The 22,249-nt window shown below is 35.5% G+C and overlaps 1 protein-coding gene across 5 annotated transcripts in view; it reads right to left on the bottom strand.

Annotated features, from left to right (window-relative positions):
- Positions 1–22,249, bottom strand: part of SH3KBP1 (SH3 domain containing kinase binding protein 1) — a 453,585-nt gene that overhangs the window by 232,433 nt on the left and 198,903 nt on the right. For all 5 annotated transcript variants that reach the window (XM_031959528.1, XM_031959530.1, XM_031959529.1 and 2 more), the window contains one exon: positions 6,583–6,686. In XM_031959528.1, coding sequence (XP_031815388.1) covers positions 6,583–6,686 — 104 coding nt within the window. The remainder of the gene's footprint in view (positions 1–6,582; positions 6,687–22,249) is intronic.

The raw sequence follows: 22,249 nt of genomic DNA, 5'->3' as shown, positions 1-22,249 counted from the left end.
GTTTGAGCAGAGCAGCAGCCTAAGGATGTGGCCACTACCATTATATATAGTATGCCATATATTTATAGTTTGTGCATATATTTTTTTAACTATTTAATACATATAAAATTGTGCTAACAGTATTATTAGGCTTCTGTCTTTTTAAAAATTTGTTACTGATTAAATTTTTGAGTTGTATACTTTATCTCATTTTCCCCATAAGTCCTGTACAATTTTGGACAGCATGGTGATTTTTAGGCATTCAAGTGTCCCATTGTTGCAAAAGTGATTGCATCTTGTTATTTATATGTTGCTTCCTCCTTTTAGAATATGAGCTCTTTTAGACAGGGCTTAAGTTTGCTTTTTGTTCTATCTCCAGATCAGAACAAAGTGTTTGTCAAATGGTAAATGCTTATTGGCTGACTGACTCTTGCTGTGATATTTAAGGTGTCATCCAGACTAGGAAAGACATAGGGGGATGGAGGGCAGGGAGGAAGAACCAAGATATCAAGGAAGACTTCAAACATATTTTATTAACACAATGGTGTGGTTGTGAACCAAGTTCTTTGTAAAGCTTAAAACACTAAGCTTAACACCAAATATCACATAGGAAGTCTACTTAGCATCAGACCAAACTCTTTAATTAATATCCAATAGGGATATTATTTACTAATAGATATTCAAGAATAAGAAAAAAAATTAAATCTAATGTTGCAAAATAATTATTATAATAGCAGTGCTCTCAGCTCTGTGAATATGAGGATATTTATATTTTTATAGACATGTACGTGGCACATAGTAGGCGTTTAACAAATGTTTAATTAAGTGGTTGATTATCCCATATTTTTAGAGAAAATTCTAAACAACTAGCTAGACATTTGAAGAACTGCCTTAAGACAAATTTAGACAACTCTAAACCATAGTTTTAAATAATGCCACATGTCTAGGTCAATCCCATTGAGATAGATTATTCATTAGAGCTGCCTATTTTAGGATGAAAGGAGCCAGTAAAATCATTTACAAACCTAATAGCAAAATTCTTAAGGGATTTGCATGGAGGGCTACCTTTTTTCCAGCCCTAGATAAATGAACCATAAAATTACCTTTCACTTCTCCTGAATCACAGCCCAGGTAGAAGAGAATCAAGGATTTCCCAAAGACAACCACCAAGGAGGGCCCTGAGAAAATCTAAAGCTCTCACAATACTGTGTAGAGCAACAGAGCTCTGCCAAAATGCCCCCAAAAGATTTCCTCCCCCTTCTCCCTCCCTCCATGTGACCAGTAATAAGCAGTTCAAGTCAGAAATACCTCAGGGAAATACTCTTGATATATTGGCTCTGTGGGTTGCCTACTGGGAAAACAAAATATATCTTCACTTAAGCAACACCCTCAAGCTGTCAGTATAGCTGTGACACCACAGTCTGTGCACAGTGACAAAAGGGAAAAGGATGAGAGATATGTTATTACCCCCACTGGATGGGCTAAGGGGAGATTAAACTGTACAACAGAGTACATATTGCACATGGGTGAGATGTACAGCATCCTTACAGCATAAGCTTGATGGGCATGAGACTCACCGCCTCCTGAGTCATACCAACTGAGCCAGAAAGTTTTGGCCCGGATATTGCATTACAGAAGCTATGTCAGGGCTGCCCAATGCCATTTTCTCCCCATAATGTGCACCCTGGCTCTCCTGTGTAGTTACTTACGATTGAACTAAGAGCAGTGTTGAGATTAATTAACCTTATTTTCATACCACTTTTCTGCATACAACTGAGAAATGTAATAAAGGAGGAACTGAAAAATTATCTAGTTTAATGTGCTTATAGATGAGAAAAAAATGGCCTTAAAAAAATGTTTTACCAAAACAGGACCAAAACCAGCAGTTGCTAACACCTAGGCTATTATTTTATTAGATAAGGCAGAATTTTAAGCTATGAAATGGATAAATGACTTGGAGTAAAACCTCAGATATTTATTAGCTATATCACTTGTGCTTCAAAGCCCTTATCAAGGAAAAAAAAAAAGGCATTTCCTTCAGGGGCATTTCCAGTTCTGAATCTATGATCCTATGAGTTTCTCAATCATGGAATTCCTACAAAATCAATGGTAAGGTCACTCAGTTTAAATACACAGCTTGTTCCATGTCAGGATATTTTAAAGTACTCCTCTTAAAAAAAAAAATACAGAGTCTGAAAGTTAATTATTCAGGAATTAAAATGGTGTATCCTGTTTTCTAGACTTCACTGGATAACTCCTTGAGTTAGTGCCAGTTTACAATTGACCTGATTAGCTATTTAAAGCTAACAATGCCAACTATTTGTCATAAGTGGATAAGAAAGGATTTATTCTTTACCCTACCTTGGGGAATGGCAAGTGGAAAGAGGAGAAAAATCAATGCCATAGCTTTCTTTATTGGTTCAGGGACAAATCTGATGACATAAAAGACTCAGAGGTCTTAAAAAGAAAAAAACACACCAACTAATGAATTCAGCCTTGTCTTTTCACAAGTCAATTCAGGCTTTTATAAAAGTACTTGTAAATTTTTGAAATTTGTTTTATTTCAAGAAAAAGAATAAGAAAAAAGGAAACCAGAAAAGCAGTATAAAATAAAATAAAATAGAACATTGTCATGTACCCAGCAGAACATCAGGGAGGATTCCAAATATGTAACAACAAATTAGCAGATCAAGAAAGTGTGTATGTATCTATTTTAGTAGAAGAAATTATACTCATAAGTGTCCATGTTTTCTTTACTTCCTTGTAAACTGTTCTCTTGTTTTTACTTTTTAAATCCTTTTCCGCCCTTTCATCCCCCCAAAGCCAAGAAGGCTATAGTTAAGAAAAGATATATTTATATATACATATGTAGATACACCTCCCCCCCCCCATCTTTCCTATCCCTGCTGACTCTTTCCTTTAATTCTGCCCCTTGACTGACTATTACTTAATCTCCCCCCACTCATGGATCCCTTCCTTGTCTTCTTCCCACGCCCACTGCTTCCTCCTCCATCTATCCCTCTCCCCTTATTTCTTTATAGATTTTTGAGAGTGCAATACTCTTCATGTTATATATGTAGTGTTGCCTATTGAACCTATTCCCAATGTGAGTAGATTTTCCCTCTCTAGTGCCTCTGTATCTATTCTTCCTCTGCACCTCATTTCTATTTATTTTATTTTATTTATTTTAACCCTGCCCCAGTCTCTCTTTTAAGCTGCACTATTGTTGTCAATCTTAAACATAAGCTATACGTTTCCCATGTGAAAAAAATATAAACAACTGGTCCATGTTGAGTTCCTTGACACTGATTTTTGATATTGGTTTTTATAAGCTAAATTTTCTGTTAAATTCACATTTGGCTGATGGAAAATCCTGAAAATCTGCAAGTTCATTGAATGTCCATTTTTTAAATTCAATATGAAAGGCAATTTTGCTAGCTATTATATTTTTGGCCTCAGGCCTAATTCTTTTGATTGTCGGTAGATATGATTCAAGGACCTGGATCTTTTATTGTGGCTTTTTTGATAAATCCTCTACCATTCTAATTGTACCTCCAACATATCGGAATTGCTTTTTTCTTGTTTCTTGCAAAATTTTCTGTGATCTGGGGTTTCAAAATTTGGCAATAATGTTCCCATGTATTTTCCACAAAGGATCTCATTGAGGTGTTATTCAGTGGGTTTTTTTTTATTTCTACTTTCCCCCCATATTCTATTACTTCAAGACAATTTTCTTGGATTATTTCTTGCATTACTGTGTGAATGTCCTTTTTTTGTTTTTTGGTCACAATATTCAGGCAGTCCAATTATTCTTATATCTTCTCTTCTTGATCTATTCTCCAGATCTGTTGTTTTTCTTATGTTTCACATTGTTCTATTTTTTCATTTTTTATAACCTGTTTTGTTATTTCTTGTTCTCTCATAACTTCACTGGCTTCCTCTTGTCTGATTCTAACTTTCAAAGAGTTATTTTTGTCTTTGAGACTGTATCTCCTTTTCTAGTAATCTTTGTTTTTCTTGGATGGTTTAAAAAAAAATTTTTTTTTAGTTTTTCCTCCATAGCTCTCATTTGATTTTTAAATTCTTTTTTGAGTTTTTCTATGAAGTCTCTCTGAGCAGGAAACTATTGCACATTATTCTTTAGGGTAGAAGCCTTTTTTATTCCAGAGTCTGCCTCTGAAGATGAACCCAGGTTTTCCCTGTTCCCATGGTAAGTTTCTATGGTGGGACTCTTTCTTCTTTGACATATTTTTTTAATAAGAGGTATTAATGTAAGCGGGTAGGGGAATGACGTCTCCGGCTTTACTTCAGCTTTTCAGTCTGACCAGGAACCCCCAAACCAAGAGCTCAACTCTCTTGCAAGTGCCCACAGCCAGCGGTGCCCTGTAGGATGCCTTTGCAGTCAAGCTCCTTCTTGCCCAGGACCATGTCCCTGCAGCATAGCTGGGCCGGGGGTTCCCAATCAGCCAAGATTCACTCAGTCTTCCCAGACTCAGACCCCAACTCCCCATCAATAATCCAGAAGATGAAAGTTTCTGTGGTTACCACTTAGGCTACCGCCATACCCAGCTAGGTCATTCCCCACTTTCTGCAGAGCTAGCCAGGAGGTATTTGCACTTCACAAGGATTAATCCCAGCCTGGTCTTTCTTCAGATCTTCTCAGGCTGTACCAGGAGGACCCCCATTCTACCCCAAATCTTCTTGATTTTTCACCTCTCTGTTCACCCTAAGGCAAAATTTTGTTCTATTTGTGGGTGAAATTTACTAACCTACTCCACCATCTTCCCAGAATCCTTCTCCAATACTTGTAATCTTAAACTCTCAGGAAAGATCTGAACTAAAAATAACCAAAATCTAACTGAAATCTTTAAAAAGACACTGTTGATTTCTTTATCAGAGGATATCACTTTAAGATATTGTTTTACAACTCAATCCTTTCTGTTAAAAAAAAGTATTTTTCAAAGATCTTACTAGATGTTGACAACAATTTGTTAGGGAGAACAAATATTAGCATCTTCCTTTTGGAGAAAGGGGAATTTGGCTTATTTCTGTAATTGGGTTAATTAGGTAAGGGGTATGTGAACAAGCAGCCACCTCCTGCAAAATAAACCATCATTTTTAATCACAAACATCTGATAAGAGTGACAATTTTAGAAATCAATAAAATATATCTTAAAATGTAAACAAAGAGATTCCTTATTTTGATGTAAAAAGAAGAAAAGTGGGTTGTTCCAAACATGTTTAAGCAATAATTAACTAAGACCTAACTGTTTGGCTAATTTTCTCCCTCTCCTGTAAATGAATTCTTAAGTCACTGCTCAAAAACTTAGATATTATTGAAAAGGAAATGAGGCCCTACTATGATTCCCCCTTAAAAATCAAGATAAATAGTGAACATATTTAGCCATTTACCTTTTCTAATATTTCAAGATATATATTTATAAACACTTTATATTAGTGACTATATTTGAGTTGCCTAGTTCTTGAAGCAACTATTTGATTGAAGTTGATTGAAGCAACTATTGTCTATAGGAATCTAAGAGCTTTAAGTCAAAGCAAAAATGATTATGGAAAACTTCCCAAACCAGACATACATAAAACCTTTATATTAGATTAATCTTTAAATGGTAAATTAAGGATAATGTTTTAAAAGCAATTTAGGAATTTAATTATTTCCTCAAATCTATTTTAAAGAATTAAGAATTTTACTTTTCACATTTAAAAAAATAATTTATCAATGTTATTTTCATTTCTTACGATTACTCCACATTGCTAAGCCTTCTCCACACATCATTTCCTTATAACAAATTATCTCTAGATAAATGAAAGAAATGATCAGGAAAATAGAAAAACTTGAAACCATAGGGGCAAAACAAACGAACATAATAGCTAAGACTGAGAATATATGCTACTTTATACAAGCCTGGTTCACTTAGGATCTACATTTTAGGTCAAATATTCATTTGGAACTTAATGTTTCTATTTTTACTTTTTATCTACTATGCATTCTTTCCCATCATCAAACCTTAAAGGATCATCTAATTCAAATCAAATTCAGCAAGCATTTTTAAACAACTATCATGCTAAGCAACATGCTAGCTGATGGTAATATAAATTCAAAAATGAAAAAAAAAATCATGTTCTCAAGAAATTTACATTTTAATGATTCTAAACTCAGAACTCTATACATTGCACTACCTAGCCACTCTAAATTCAGTCATATCTGACTCTTCATGATTTTATTTGGATTTTCTTGGCAAAGATACTGGAGTAGTACAAAATTTCCTTCCAGCTCATTTTACAGATGAGGAAACTGAGATAAACAGGATTATGTGAGTTTCCAAGGTCACACAGCTAGCAAGTATCTGAGACCAGAGTTGAACTCAGGAAGACTCTAGATGTGGCACTCTATTTGAGCATAGTTCCACTGCCTTCTAAGGTCCTATTTTAATCTAAAACAACATGATTCTGTCACTGGCTCCTCATGGATATTCTGGCCAAGATATAATCAAAGAGATTCATATGTATGAGATTCTAGAAACCAATATTTCCAAGAACTAGGAATGTCCATATCATACACATAGTGCATAAAAAATTGCTTACCTCTCCTACTACCTCTATGATGTCACCAACTTTCAGTTCCAATTCATCATCATTCTGGGGCAGGTAACTAAAAGCTACCTGACATCTTCGTCTTCGATTGCGCTCTAAATAAAAGGAAAAACAGAATATTCAGATACAGCCTTTGAAAAAGTAAATACATAAATTTCTGAAAATGTTTAAAAAATGAATAAAGTTTCCTGAGCACAAAGATGGATTAAAGCTCACAAATCTTGCTTATGATCTTTGGAAGATGACAAGGAGTACATCAGCATTGATCTCTTAGGAATGAACAAGACAATACATCATTTAAAAAGTCTTTTTTTTTTTAAATTTAACAAAAAACTGCTGAATCTGGTAGAAATGAAGATGAATAACTTATCAAATTGTAGGAGAAGCATAAAACCCCAAATCCTAGGCACACTGGGGCTATTTTCCAAAGTATTTTTTAAACTAATGGAGTATTACCTAGAAATAAGAAATGTCTGATTAAGAGAAAAAGAAAATGTTAATTTTGGAGAACATGTGGGAAAATTGGGACACTAAGGCATGATTGGTGAAGTTGTAAATGCATTCATTTTAGAGGACATTTTGGGACTATGCTCAAGGGGCTATAAAACTCTACATACCCTTTGCTCCAGCAATATCACTATTAAATGTGTACCCCAAAGACATCATTAAAAAGGGAGGACAAATGTAAATATTTATAGCAGCTCTTTTTTTTGTGGTGGCAAAGAACTGGAGATTGAGGAAATGCCCATCAATTGGGAAATGACTAAACAAATTGTGCTATATGAATATAATGGAATACTATTGTTCTATAAGAAATGATGAGCAAACAAATTTCAGAAAAACCTGGAAAGACTTACATAAGTAATTGAAAAAAAAAATACTATTTTAAAAAAGGAAGGAAAAAAATAAAAGAATAGTTTAATTCAAATGCTGAAGACTGGACAGGGAGAATTTGACAAACAAAACAAAACAAAAACAAAAGGTAAAACTGATCTGCTATGGGGGAAAAGGGAAGCATATGGGAACTACCCCATTTATAATCCATGTGAACTGGGACTAGTCATATTTTTGTATGATAACCATACTTGTCATATAAATCAATAATTCCTATCTCCAGAATCATATAAATCAAATCAAGGTAAAAACAAAATTAAACTAAACTAAATCTATACTTCACTAAAGCAGTAACAAAAATTAATAATTTATTTCCCTACCCCTGAAATTCTTTTTTCTTTATTTTTAAGACCTTTAAGACTGAGCTCACAGCAGTAATGAACTAAACCAGCTACACACAGCGAAAGAACTCTGGGAGATGAGTATGAACCACTACATAGAATTCCCAATCCCTCTATTTTTGTCCACCTGCATTTTTGATTTCCTTCGCAGGCTAATGGTACACTATTTCAAACTCCAATTCTTTTTTTCAGCAAAATAACAGTACGGACTTGTGTACTTATATTGTATTTAATTTATACTTTAACATATTTAACATGTATTGGTCAACCTGCCATCTGGGGGAAGGAGGGAGGGAAAAATTGGAACAAAAGATTTTGCAATTGTCAATGCTGAAAAATCACCCATGCAAAAAAAAAAAAAAAAAAAAGACTGAGCTCACAGCACTTTCCATAATCCACATAATAAAAACCCACAAATAAGAGTCATAATAATTAATTGTCACTACCCTTCCCCAATATTCTTTGTGCAAAGCAGATTTGGGATTCAAATCTTGCCTCTACCTATGTCACTTTGGACAACATTTCCAATCTGTTCCTTCATCTGTTAAAAAAATAAAAATTAATCCTCAGTTTTCAATTCTAAATCTATGATTCAGCGATCTAATTTTTATAAAGATTTGCGAGTCAAAAATGACCTGGGAAATGAATAAATCCAATATAGAATAATACTTTATAGTATAAGAATTCTTAACCTAGAACCCGAGAACTTAGGGATTTTTAAATAGCTTTTTATTATTTTTATTTTTCCAAAATATGTGTAAAGATAATTTTCAACATTCACCTTTGCAAAATCTTGTGTTCCAAATTTTTTTTTCTCTCTCTCTCCCCCTTCCCACAGACAGCAAGGGATCCAAGATAGGCTAAATATGTGCAATTCTTTTAAAGATACTTCCCTATTCATCACAAGAAAAATCAGACCAAAAGGTGAAAGAAAAAAAAAAAAAAACACCACCACAAAAGGTTAAGCACTCTCCCTTTGGTAACTGTTGGAACTATACCGCTTCCAGCCAAACTCTAAGCTCTCTGGGGGCAGGGGACTCATTTCTCCGCTTCCCGTGAGAGCTGACACAGAGGAAGGCTTGAGCGCTGCAGAACTCTGAGCCGGGGCCAGTCCCTCGCCTCATCCCTCTCCATCACAGCCATGAAGTCGCAAGGGGATGGTGACAAAAGAAGCGTTCCAAACGGTTTTAAAGCTATGTGGGTCCCCGTAGGGATTTGGTGGGAAGCCTGCTCTAAGGCAAGGAGATCCACATGCAGCCGCAATACTAGCTCCCTGCGGAGCGCATTCCGGTCTGCAAACAGCAGGGGACCAGAAAGGGAAAAGGCCGATCTATTCTATCACCTAGCCAGGCTAATCAATATTCCTCAAAAGCCTCTGCATGCTATTCGGTTGGTAGCCTAATTCTCTCTCTTTCGTTTTCCTCCGTCTGGATTATTCTAAATAAAAGCACATTTGAATAGACGCATGATCTATGATGGGGCGGAAGCATAATTTAAATAATCAGGATAATAATTCATCAATAAACATTTATCAAGTGCCTACTATGTGCCAGGCACTGTGCTGAGCATTGGGGATACAAAAAGACAATCCCTGCCCTCAAGGAGTTTACAATTCAATGAGGGAGACAAGGTATAAAAAAATCTTTCTATCTATACATATATGTGTGTATACATACATATACACTTACACAGACATATAAACAAATATATAGAAAGCAAGCTGAACAGCATAAATGGGAAATGATTCAACAGGGAGAAGGCATGTGGAATTAAGAAAAGCTGAGGAAGGCTTCCAGGAGAAAGTGGGATTTAGTTGGAGGTCAGTAGTCAGAAAAAAGGAGGAAGGGTATTCTAGGCAGCTAGGGGGAATGCCCAGAGCCAAGAGAAAGGATGTCTTGTTCATGGAACATCCTGGAGGCCATGTTATGGGATCAAAGAATATGTGAGGGAATGAAGGCCTAAGAAGATGGGAAAAGTAGGAGGGCATAGGCTTTGAACGCCAACAGAGCATTCTGTATTTGCTACTGGAGTTTATTGGGTAGGTGGATACATATAAATCATTTTAGTGGCTGAATGGACAGAGTTGACTCATCAGTAGGATATATGTAAATCTGGAGCTATCAGGAATAGTCTGAGAGCCAGACTCATAAGACCTAGATTTGTTAAAGCCTAGCTGTGTGATGCTGAACAAATCATTAGTCTTGTTTGGGGTTGTTTTCCTCATTTACAAAACTGGTATTTGAATTCCATGACATGTAAAGGTCTTTCCTGCTCTGACATTTGGTGATTCTCTCCTGACACTGACAAACAATATTTCAATCTCTTTTTCTTTAAGAAAAGAGCCAAGATAATTTAATAACAACAAGACACTGGATATATCCAACAGAACAATTCTCAAGATTCTTTCTTGCCAACAGACCCAATGGCAGCAACATCAATGGGGACATGAATCTCTGGAGCAGATGATGGACCCCTTCCTGCTTGTTATCCAAAGTAGAAAGTCAAATAATGTTTTATTCCTCCATTTCCATGGCATCATAAGCCCTATAACCCCAGATAAATTCAAGATTGAATACTTGAGTACTCCATTTGGCAATGAATGTCCTCCATAATGTGACATTTAAAAAATTTGAAAGATGTAGTTTCTAGGTAACCTAATCATTTTATTAATAAGGCCAGAAGGTCATTTGACCATCTAGACAGAAGACTCCTAATGGCAGTGGGGTTACAGCTTATATGCATTTCAAAGAGAAACTGTCCCTGCGAGATGCCTGCTCAATTCTGATTGATTAATCAAATAGGAGATGAGCTATCTTGGGGTATGTAGCTTAGGTCGCTCAAATCTTGGTCAAAGATTCACCAGTTTCCATATCATCTACCTTGATAATAGGGAACATCAACATTTTCCCAGAACCTATCAAGCAAACACAATGAGCAAAATATACCCATTAGCCCAAACTTAGAATTTCTTTTACTGAACAATTAGATTTTGGTCCATGCAAATGTCTAAGATAAATTTTCCAAGCTACTTGATTTCTGGTTGAGGAAGTAGAAAAGGGGAAAAACTGATCCTAACACAATAATCAGTTATTAAATAGGAGAGAACAGTTCATTTGTCACAATAACTTGACTCCTTCCTATCTTTCCAGTCTTGTAACATTTCTTATATTTTACCCCACTCCACATACAGTGTAGCCTTTGAAAAGACCTTAATACTTCATCTCCCAACTTTCTTTTGTTTTTTTTTTCTTTCTTTTTTGCTGAGGCAATTGGGGTTAAGTGACTTGCCCAGGGTCACACAGCTAGAAAGTGTTAAGTGTCTCAGACTAGATTTGAACTCAGGTCCTCCTGATTTCAGGACTGGTGCTCTATGCACTAAGCCACCTAGCTGCCCTGCACCATGACTTTCTTCTGGTAGTCTCTTTTATTTTTTATCTCAGCCTCCAAGTTTCATTTAAATTGGTTCAAATATAACCTTTCTCTTGTCCCTTATGCTACCTGTATGTTCTCTCCAAGATGACCTTCCATTTTTACTGTATGTTTCTTTTATATACACAAAGTTGTATGTTGTTTGCCCTATTTTAATATCAGCTTCTTGAGAGCAGGAATTATAGTTTTATTTGTATTTGTAAGCCTAGAACATGGCCACAGTGTCTATAATAAACATTTAACAAATGCTTATTTGATTCAACTGCTTAGAAGCCAACTCAAAAGTCATTTATTAAATTGCTTCCAACTGCCCTATTTAATAAAAAGCCCCAGAGAAGTTAAAACATCAGAGCTATCTATCATTTTCTGTTTTTGTTTGCTTCCTTGTGTTTTCTTTTTTTCTTAGCTGTACACTTTTTATTTTGTTTTTCCCACTTCCTTGTCCTGTCCAAGAAGGCTACAAGTAAGTGCAGAAATGGATAGACAGACAGACACACACATACACATGCATACAAATATTTACATATATAGATCTCTATAGTCATATATACATATATATAACACACACATATACTCTTAACCCTCTTTGGAAGGCTATATTGTATGTATTTGTCCTCTTTTTTTTCTGAAGGTAGATAACATTTTCCTTCACAAGTCCAAGCCTTTCCATATTTTTCTAACTCCACCATCTCATCATTTCTTACACCACATCATTATTACAACCTTATACTATCTAATTATTTTAAATAGTCTACTACAATATTGATTAATATGGCTAACATATAGTGCAATTTCCCTATTTTCCTCTTTTAAGTAAATCTGTTTTAACTTTAACTTTGTTGAGATCATGATTATTAACTCTGATTTTTTTTAATCTAATAAATTCTACTCCTGATCTTTATTTTATATTGGTGTGTCTCTTATTTCCTATTCCTCCTGATTCTTTTGATCTACTTCTACCTGTTACCTTGCCCTCCTATTCTTTAACTTTCTCCCCCAGAATCTCCCCACCCTATTCCTCTTTAATCCATTCCTGTTCATTTATATATTTTTTCTATACACTTTGCTCTTATCCTATTCCCTCATCCTTTTATTTCTTTATAAATTTAGAAGATTTTATTCCTTTCTAAATGTATATGTTGTTCTCTCTCTATCCTTGATCTAATGTGAATGGGGTTTCCTCTAAAAATCCCTTATTTTCTCCCTCCCTATCCCCTTAACCTTATTTTTTTCCTGAATTTAGAATATTTTTGTACTTTTTAAGATACACACACATTTTTCCCTCTTTAATCTCATCTCTTACACCTCATTTGTATAAGATAATTACTCTTTTTTACTTTTTCCTACATGATTTTGCTCTACCCTCAGCTTTACCCAATCTTTCTTTCTTTCTTTTCTTTTCTTTCTTTTTTTTTCCTGAGGCAATTGGGGTTAAGTAACTTGCCCAGGATCACACAGCTAGGAAGTGTTGTGTCTGAGGCCAAATTTGAACTAAGGTCCTTCTGACTTCAGGGCTGGTTCTCTATCCACTGCATCACCTAACTGACCCTACCCCAATCTTTCTTTTACACTATCCAATTATAATAACAGTCTTAGACATATGGTTTACATTTCCATATAGAAGACACAAACAGAATATCCTTTTTTTCTTGGATCTTATATGTCAAATTTTCTATTAAGCTCAGGTCTTTTATTGTATGTCCTTTTTTTTTCCATTATTATACTTAACTTTAATGGGTATGATATTTTCAGCCATAACTCCAGTTCTTTTGCTCTATGGGTTATTCTTCCAAGATCTGTGGTCTTTTAATGTAGTGGGTTGTGTCTTGTATGATTCTAATTGTGGCTCTGCTATATTTGAATTGTTTTTTTCTAGTTGTTCATACATAATATTTTCTCCTTGACCTGGGATTTTTGGAATTTGGCTATGATGTCCCTGTATGTTTTCCTCAAAGAGTCTCTTTCAAGTAGTGATTGGTGGATTTTTTTTCTATTCCTACTTTTCCCCTCTTATTGTAATACTGTAGGACAATTTTCTTTAATTATTTCTTGAATTATTGTAACAAGATTCTTTTTTTAAAATTGTGGGCTTTCAGGTAATATCAATAATACTTATATTTTCTCCAGATTTGTTCTCCGGATCTATATTTTTATGAGATGTCTCCTTTTCTACTTTTTTTCATTCTTTATATTTCATTTTATTATTTCTTGGTCTCATAACTTTGCTGGCTTCCCCTTGACCAATTCTACTTTTCAAGGCGTCATTTTCTTCCATAGTATTCTGGATCTCCTTTTCTAGTTGCCTGACTTTCTTTTCATAATCTTCATTTTTCTTGGCTTGTTCTTAAATTTTTTTTTTCATCAATTTCTCTTACTTGATTTTTGAAGCCTTTTATTGACAGAGCAAAGGATTTGAGGCAAAAAGTGACTTGCCTAGAGTCACACAGATAGTAAATGTTAAGTGTCTGAAGACTGGATTTGAACCCAGATCCTTCTGACTTCAGGACCAGTAATTCTATCCACTGTAGCATCCACCTGCCCCTTAAAGTTTATTGAGTAAGACAAGATTTTTAACCAAGTTTCTCTGACTCAAAACCTGACAGGTCTGATATCATATCTGGCTACCATCTCTTCTGAAGGGAACTTCCTTGCTAATACATGATTTGATTATATTATGGATCAAATAATTTTCTTCACATACAGTATCTAGTGACATATCACATATGTCTTACTATAACAAGGAAAAAGGATTTCATAAGACTTGTCCTAGTTCTCCCACCAAGCATACCCCACATTATAAAGAAAGGTCTTCTGTTTTTTACTAAGAAAGCTATTATTTGCCTTGTTCTAGCTAGATACTGAATTCCTTAAAATCAGAACAAATAGCATGAAAGGGAAAACTATCCAGGTGTCTACATAGATGAGACAGGACTATCCAGAGGAAAAAAAAGATATACAAACAGAGGGGTATGATGACCTGGAAAGACTATTGTAAAACTAGAGGAGAAAAGTTCTATTTCTGCTCCTTCATAAGCTAAGTGACTTGTGGCGAATCATTTACTCTTTCTTTGTCTACGAAATGAGAGGAGTGGTCTAAGATCCCTAAAAATTCTTCTAGCTCTAAGAATAATTAATAATAATAATCAGTAATTTGCATTATTTTTTGGTAATGATAACATTTACATAGTGCTCCTTATGTGTCAGGCACTGGGCTAAGTGCTTTACAAATATTATTCTTCACAACAATGCTGGGATATAGATGCTATCAGCAACCTCATTTTTGAGATGAGGAAATTGGGGCAAATAGGTTAAATGACATGGCCTGAGCCACACATTAAGTGTCTGAGAAAACTCAAGTCTCATACTCTACCCACTGTGAGCCACCAGCTGCTCATAACAAGAAAGCTATGACATCATCTTTTGACCTAAATACCTTTTAAAGTCAAGATCTACCTTGCTAGTAACTGCCAGAGGCAATACACTAACAGCAAAGCTACAAGTTACCATCTTGAACAAAAGGATGACCAAAACCAAGACTGCATAAATGTCAAAGTGAAAAGCTCAAGTGACTCCTACAGAAGTACGCAAAAGCAGCTTCAGGATCTAGCAACAAAATAATTATATTTCTCACAGACCAAATTTCTGTGTCAGAAGGTGACCTGAAAACCCACCAGGGAACTTGAAGTCTTAAGGTCTGGACACTGGACAATGTTTTATAACATCAGCTTTACTCGGGAAACCAGGAAAACAGAAACTTACTCGTACATGAGACGCACAGCTCATATATACAGGTAGAAAGAGATGACTCTAGAAAACATTTTCTGGCCCTGAACCTAGTGAATGGAATTGGATGAACTAGTAAAAGGCAAAAATTCTCTGTAGCTCTAGCCATTATTTAAAAAAACAAATATATCCAATTTTAGTCTTTCACTTTGATTTTTAATTACAGCTGACTAGAAGAAGGAAAGAGTTGTAAATTTGGAGAGGACCAGACTGAAAACCAGAGTCTCCATAAAAATACTTATTCGGTGCCTATTATGTGCCAGGTATTTTGCTGTGCTACAGAGATACAAAAAGTGCATAAGGCAGTCCTCAAGGGGCTTACACTTTTAACATCTTTTATTACTTCTTTAACCTTAATTTCTGAAGGCCTCAGTTTCTTCATCTTCAAAGTAAGAGGATGAAACTAATTAAAGAATTCTCAACCTTTTTTTTCAGTCATAAATCCCTTTGGTAAAGTACGCCTTACTCAAAACTAGGTTTTATTTTTTATTTTTATTATTATTATTATTATTAGCTGAGGCAACTGGAGTTAAGTGACTTGCCCAGGATCACACAGCTAGGAAGTGTTAAGTGTCTTGAGTCCTTCCGACTTCAGGTCTGGTGCTCTATCCACTGCACCACATTTATTGAATTCTTACTAGTGTAAGAATCAAATATAGAGTTGAAAGGAAGGTTGGAGACTGTGAAATCCAAACCTCATAATTCTATAGTGGAGGCTGCTGAGAGTCAGAAAAGAAAATAACTTGACCAAAGTAAAGCTAAATCTCCCACCAACATTATTACCACTTCTGTTTATCTCTATGCAGTTCAATTCAACAAGTTGATGCTGAATTTGGAAGAAATCTTGGGGAATTTAAAGAATTACAGAGTTAGAAGGCATCCAAGAAAGCTACTGATATTTGAATAGAAATCCTTCACAAGTAATGATCATTTGAATTTTGTCTTCAGGCCAGAAAAGGATCCTAATGGGGTGAACACAGGAAGGGACAATCCACTCTCTCCCAAAGCAGCCCAATCTACTTTTGGTAGCTGTGATTCACCACCCAATTCCCTCAACAGTTGGGAAAATGAAATAACATCCCCTGCTAGTTATAATCTTTTTCCCCGTCATCTCAGAACACTAAACCAATGTTAACAGATTAATCTTGACCCAGTCACCAACAGGTCAACATCTACAGAGCAGTTGTTAATTCATATAGAATTCATATAGAATTAATTCATATAGAATTAGAATACCTGAGTTGCCTAAAAATCCTCAGACCTGAGGAAGAACATTAAACTTGAGTTTTACAATGTTATGATGAGGTTTTCTTGCTGAAGAGAATGAGTTTTCAATGAAAAACTATCTTGCTTCAAAACAGCCAGTTTTATGTTCTCCTTCTGGCTGGCAATAAGAAAACACACTAAAGTAACTAGATAGAGAAAAGTACTAAACATTTTTTTTTCCCTACCTGGGGGTGTAGTGTCTGCCAATGCTACCATCGTTAATCACCATCCTAAAGAGTATTTTCAGTTTGCAGCTGTTCAGCTGCTAGGCTCCTAATTCCCTGTTTATCCCATAGTTTTTCAGTCATGTCTGACTGTTCATAAACCCATGTGGGTTCCTCTTGGCAAAGATACTGGATGTGAAGGGTTTCTTCTCCAGTTCATTTTATAGATAAGGAAACTGAGGCAAAATGGCTAAGTGACTTGCCCTGTATCACCCAGGTAATAAGTATTAGATCTATTCTTTGTCCCAAATTACTGGTATCACCCATTGCCTCTTGGATATTTCAAACTGGCTATTATTTAGATATCTCTAATTTAGTATGTCCAAAACAGAAGTCATTATCTTTCCCCCAAAATTTCTCTTCTGAACTTCTCTACAACAGTCCACAGAAGCACCACTGTCACACTGACAAAGGCTCACAATTTTGTGTCACACCTGACTTACTTGCATTCATCCCACACAGCCAATCTGCCACCAAGTCCAGTTATTTCGATCATCATACTACCTTTCATATATGTCCCCATATCTCTACTCACACAATGGCCACCTGAAGCAGACCTTCCTCTCTATCTCAGACTACTGCATAATTTGGTGTCTCACCCTCAAGTTTCTTCCCAATCTAATCCACCTAACACTCAACTGCCAAGGTGATCATCTCTCCTATTCAACAAACTTCAGTGGCTCCCTATTACCTCCAGAATCACAAATAAAATCCTCTCTTTTGGGAGAAAGGGGCTTCTAAATCCCTTCACAATCTGATTCTTTCCTACCTCTTCAATCTTAACTTTTACCTTCCTTCACATACACATGGGCCAGTGATTTTGCTGTTCCTCACACAGGACCCTATCTCCCAACTCCATAACTTTTTTTTTAAATAGTATTTTATATTTTTCCAAATACATATACAGAATTTTTTTCTGGCAAGGAAATTGAGATTAAGTGACTTGCCCAAGATCACATAGCTAATAAGTGTTAAGGATCTGAGGCCAAATTTGAACTCGGGTCCTCCTAAGCTTCAGGACCAATGCTCCATCCACTATGCCATTTAGCTACCCTAAAGACAATTTTTAAAATTTATTTTCATACAATTTTGAGTTTCAAATTTTCCTCCCTTTTCCCTAAGATGATAAGCAATCTGATAGACATTATATATGTGCAATCACGTAAAACCTATTTCCATATTAATCATGTTATGAAAGGAGAAACAGAACAAAAGGAAAAAAACATAAAAAAGAATAATTTTTTCACTTAATTCATCATTATATTAATTGACGGGGCATTCAGACTCTATCAGTTCTTTCTCTGGATAAACTCCATGCTTTTTCACTTGCTGCCCACTCCCATGCACAGAATGTTCTCCCACTTCTCCATGGCCTCCTGCCTTCTCTGGTTTCCTCCAAGACCCAACTCAAATGCCACCTTCCGTAAGAGAACCTTCTCTATCCTTCCTCAATCCTATTCCCAACACTAGCACCTTCCCTCTGAGACTACATCCCATGTATACTTTATTGATATTGTATGTATATGATCACTTGGATGCTTTCCTTCCCATTAGAATGTGAGCTCCATAAGATCAAAGATTCAGGTTTTTTGCCTTTTTGTATATTTTTTTAAATCCCCACCTGTGCTTCCAGGTAAATAATTTAAGTGTTTGTTGACTAATGACTCAAAAAGATAGGTGTAAATCTTCAGTGTTCCTTCAGAGAACCAGCCCCTCCTCTGAGCTATGTGGTCCCTGTGATTCTAAGGAAGAGAAGGGTGATGGTGAAAGCCATTCCCCTCTCTCCACAATGTCCTCCTAACCTTCCCAGCTTTAGCACCCCCAGTTCATTGTTTCTACAGTCAGGGTCTGGAATCTCTATCGTCCTCTAGTCCTGAGGTTTCAAACATGGTTTCTGAAACCAGATTAAAATATAATTAGGAAATATTTAATAAAGTCAGTAAAAATACAATAGACTGTAGATCATGTTAAAATATAGTTTTCTAACTCAATATGCTACTGGCAAGGATCCTATATATATGGCTTGGGGTGCTCCCTTTTTTATCTGAATTTGACACCATTGCTCTAATCCAGTGGTCCTCAAAGTGTAGTCCAAAGAATTGTTGGCGTCTCTGAAATCCTTTCAGAGAGTAAAAATTCAAAATTATTTTTTATTTCTAATATAGTAAGTAGCTATAAATATAACCCATGTGAACAAAAACTCTTTGAACAGATCCTCGATAGTTTTTTAACATGAAGATACTGAGAACAAAGGTTTGAGAACCTCTGCTCTAATCCAATAATAAGATGTTCTTCATTTAAAATGAAAGTTTTAAAAAAAAATTTAGTGTTTTTCTTCTCTTCTGGATGACTCCTATTTCATATTCTTTCTTTCTCCTCATTATAACTCTTAAGATCAGTGGGAGAAACTATACAAATATTCCTCCTCAAGGATTATTATTTCTTATGCTGGGGGAAGGGAAGGGAGAGGCAAAAACAATCTCCATACTGCAACTGTGTGTGTATGTGTGTGTGTGTATACACACACACATACACACAAGCATACTGTATGTCTGTATATGCAATATGCATGTAGTATATATTATATGTGTGTGCATATTTTATATTTTTGAGTGTGTATTTTATATGTGTGTGTGGCTATATATATATATATATATACAGTATGTGTACACACATGTATGTACATGTATGGTTATGTGTATATGGATATGTGTGTATAAATGTATGTATAGACTTGGAAGAACTGCAGATTTCAAATATATGGATGCTCTTACTACTAGAGATGACATCACAACTCATTCAGACCTTTTCATCTTGTTCCAGTCTTGTCCAATGCTTCCACAAACCTTTCAGAAAGAACTGGAAGCCTTCATCTCTCTCAGTTTTTAAGCACTTGTGGGCAGATGTCTGTAATACCTTCATTAGTCAGTCCTTGAGCATTTATTAGATACTAGGTGCAGAGCATTGTGTTGTACACTGGGAATACAAAGAAAGGCAAAATCATGATCCCTGTTTTTATGAACAAATCTAGGAGTGGACATCCTAATGGGAAAGACAAAAAGAGTCAGACATGACTGACCAACAACAACTCTTTCCATTACACCATGGACACCAAGGGAAGGACTGGCCAGACCCCCATCCAGAAACCTGAGCTCCCAAACCAAATGGTACACTATGAAGAGTAATAGAAATATCAGCGGTACAGCTTTCAGAGGAGATTTGTTAATGTTATACTGTGTATAGAATACCCTATAAGACCCTGGGTTAGACAAGAGTGTAAGTAAAACCTAGTCTGGGAGTTTTTTTGCTTTTTATGTATCATAGGCCCCTTTGATAACCTAATGAATCCTATAGAACACTTCTCTGAATAAAGTTTTTAAATGTATAATATAAAACAGAAAGGATTACAAAGGAACTCAATTGTGTTGAAATAGTTATCAAATTATTTAAAAATATTTTTCTAAAAATAAGTTTACAGGTCTCAAATTAAGAACTCCCAATGTAATTCTTCTCTTTATGATAAATACAAAATGGGATGTGGTAGCCACATGACAGAGTTAAACACATGAGGAATATGGAAATATGTTTAAAAGGATCACACATGTTTAACTTATATCAGATTGCTTGATGTCTTGGGGGAAGGAGAAAAAATATGGATCACAACAGTCTTAACAGGATGAATGTTGAAAACTACTTTTGCATGTATCTGGAAAAATAAAATACTATTAATAAAAAAAAAAAAATAAAACACATGAGGTCTAAAGGAGGAGAGAGGAAAAAACTATATTCCAGTTCTTAGTCCAGTGGCTAAATATATACACACTAGGACATATTTTCTAAAAAAATCACTTACATTTAAAATTCATTTACTTTTATTTTGACTTTGTGCCAAGCTTCTTTAGCAATAAGGAGTGTAGTAAGTAACCAAAGGAATGAAAGGAATTCAAATCCCATTGAGGAGTTTGTAACAAAAGGATGAAGCCACAGCTTCAGTTCTTTAGAAGATATGTCTGAGTATACCCACACAGATTGGCAACCTCTGCATAAATTTGGTGTATAGTTTGGGCCCAACCTTGTGGAGGTGAGCATCTCTGCCCTGAGGTTCTCAGACAACAGACACAATGAGTGTCCTAGTGCTAACATTCAGACACTTTTCAATTTGCATTTCCAGAACTTGTGCTCCCAAAACCACATAAGAGCTTCTCCACTCCTCAATCTTAAATTGCCACACAAATTTAGTAGATGAGGATCCACAGTTACCTTCCTCACATCAACCCCATTGCTGCAGAGTATACATTTTGAAGAGATTACCAACCATATGAACATTTTCCCCATTTCCTATTTTTAAATTAAATTTCATTATTTTCAATCGACAAGCATTTATGTTCTTTTCCTCCCAATTCCCTGTGGGAAAACAAAAACAAAACACTTAAAATAAACATAAATAGTCAAGCATAACTAATTACCACACTAGTCACTATCCCCCAAAAAATGCATTCTGCATTTTGAGTCTGTATGTACATTTGCAACTTGGTGGTGTGGCTTGATCTAGAGAAAACAAACTCACCAATATGCATTGCTTTTCTTGATAAGTGACAGGCTTTTGGAAAAGTAAGAAAATTAGTAGCAAAATTCAAGTAAAAAACCCTATTCCCCAATCTGTGTTCTCACCATTGATCTGTCCTTTACAGATATTATTTAGAGCTGTCTCTCATTAGGTGACTAACAGGATGCAGCTGCTACCCGTCTTAAAGTTGCCTTAAAGAGTAATTGTTCTACATTTTGTGACCTGTTCCTCAACAGATGCTGACAATGATCCACGCCACAATTCATTTATGAGCATCACTGGAGGATATCACAATGCTTTGTTTTGTTTTTCTTAACTATTTTTAATTTTATTGTTTTTATTTTTATCTTTAATTATATTATAGATAATTATTATATATTTATTATTGTTAATTATTGTATTATATAATTATTATTTATTTATTATTTTTTATTACTGGAGAAATTAAACTGAGGTATTGTTACCTTTTATGGCATTATGAAAGTTCTTAATCTTTCCCTTTTCAGGAGAGAATATGATCCAAATAGCTAGGAGCCTAAGTGGATAGTGTGCCAAGGCTGGAATAGGAAGACTTGAGTTTAAATTCTAGCAGCATGATTCTGGGTAGTCACTTAACCCATTTACCTTAGTTACTCATCTTAAAATAAGCAGGAGAAAAAATGGCAAACCACTCCAATATCTTTGCCAAGAAAACCCCCAATGGAGTCACAAAGAGCTGGACATGACTTAAATGAGTGCATAACAAAAACGTGATCCAAACAGAACTAAACAGAAAACATGGAGAAAATGGAATCCCAAGGGTAGCAGGAAAATCCTGGGGTCTCTGGATACCTTTGGCAATGCAAGCCAAACTATTTACTCTTGCTAACCCAAGTTCTCTGCCCATAATTGGTAGAATTTCTATTTACCTTGCATTTTTGTAATGTAATGTAGAAGAAGCATGAGGGTTCAGGAAGCTGCCAGTCACTCCAAATAAGGAAGAAACTGGTTTCTTCTATACAAAAACCCCTTGCTGAGGTTAAGCATTGAGCTGCTGCAACCTTACCCTTTGCCATTAACAAGTGCTGTTTGGTTTTCTCCAGAAAAAGTTGGCTTGGCTCACCGGGGAGTGTGAGAAAATAGCATATTTGCAAGAGAAACAGGAAACCATTTAT

This window comes from Sarcophilus harrisii, chromosome 3, assembly GCF_902635505.1.
Source record: "Sarcophilus harrisii chromosome 3, mSarHar1.11, whole genome shotgun sequence".
NCBI lineage: Eukaryota > Metazoa > Chordata > Mammalia > Dasyuromorphia > Dasyuridae > Sarcophilus > Sarcophilus harrisii.
This window is presented reverse-complemented; position numbering and strand designations above follow the sequence as displayed.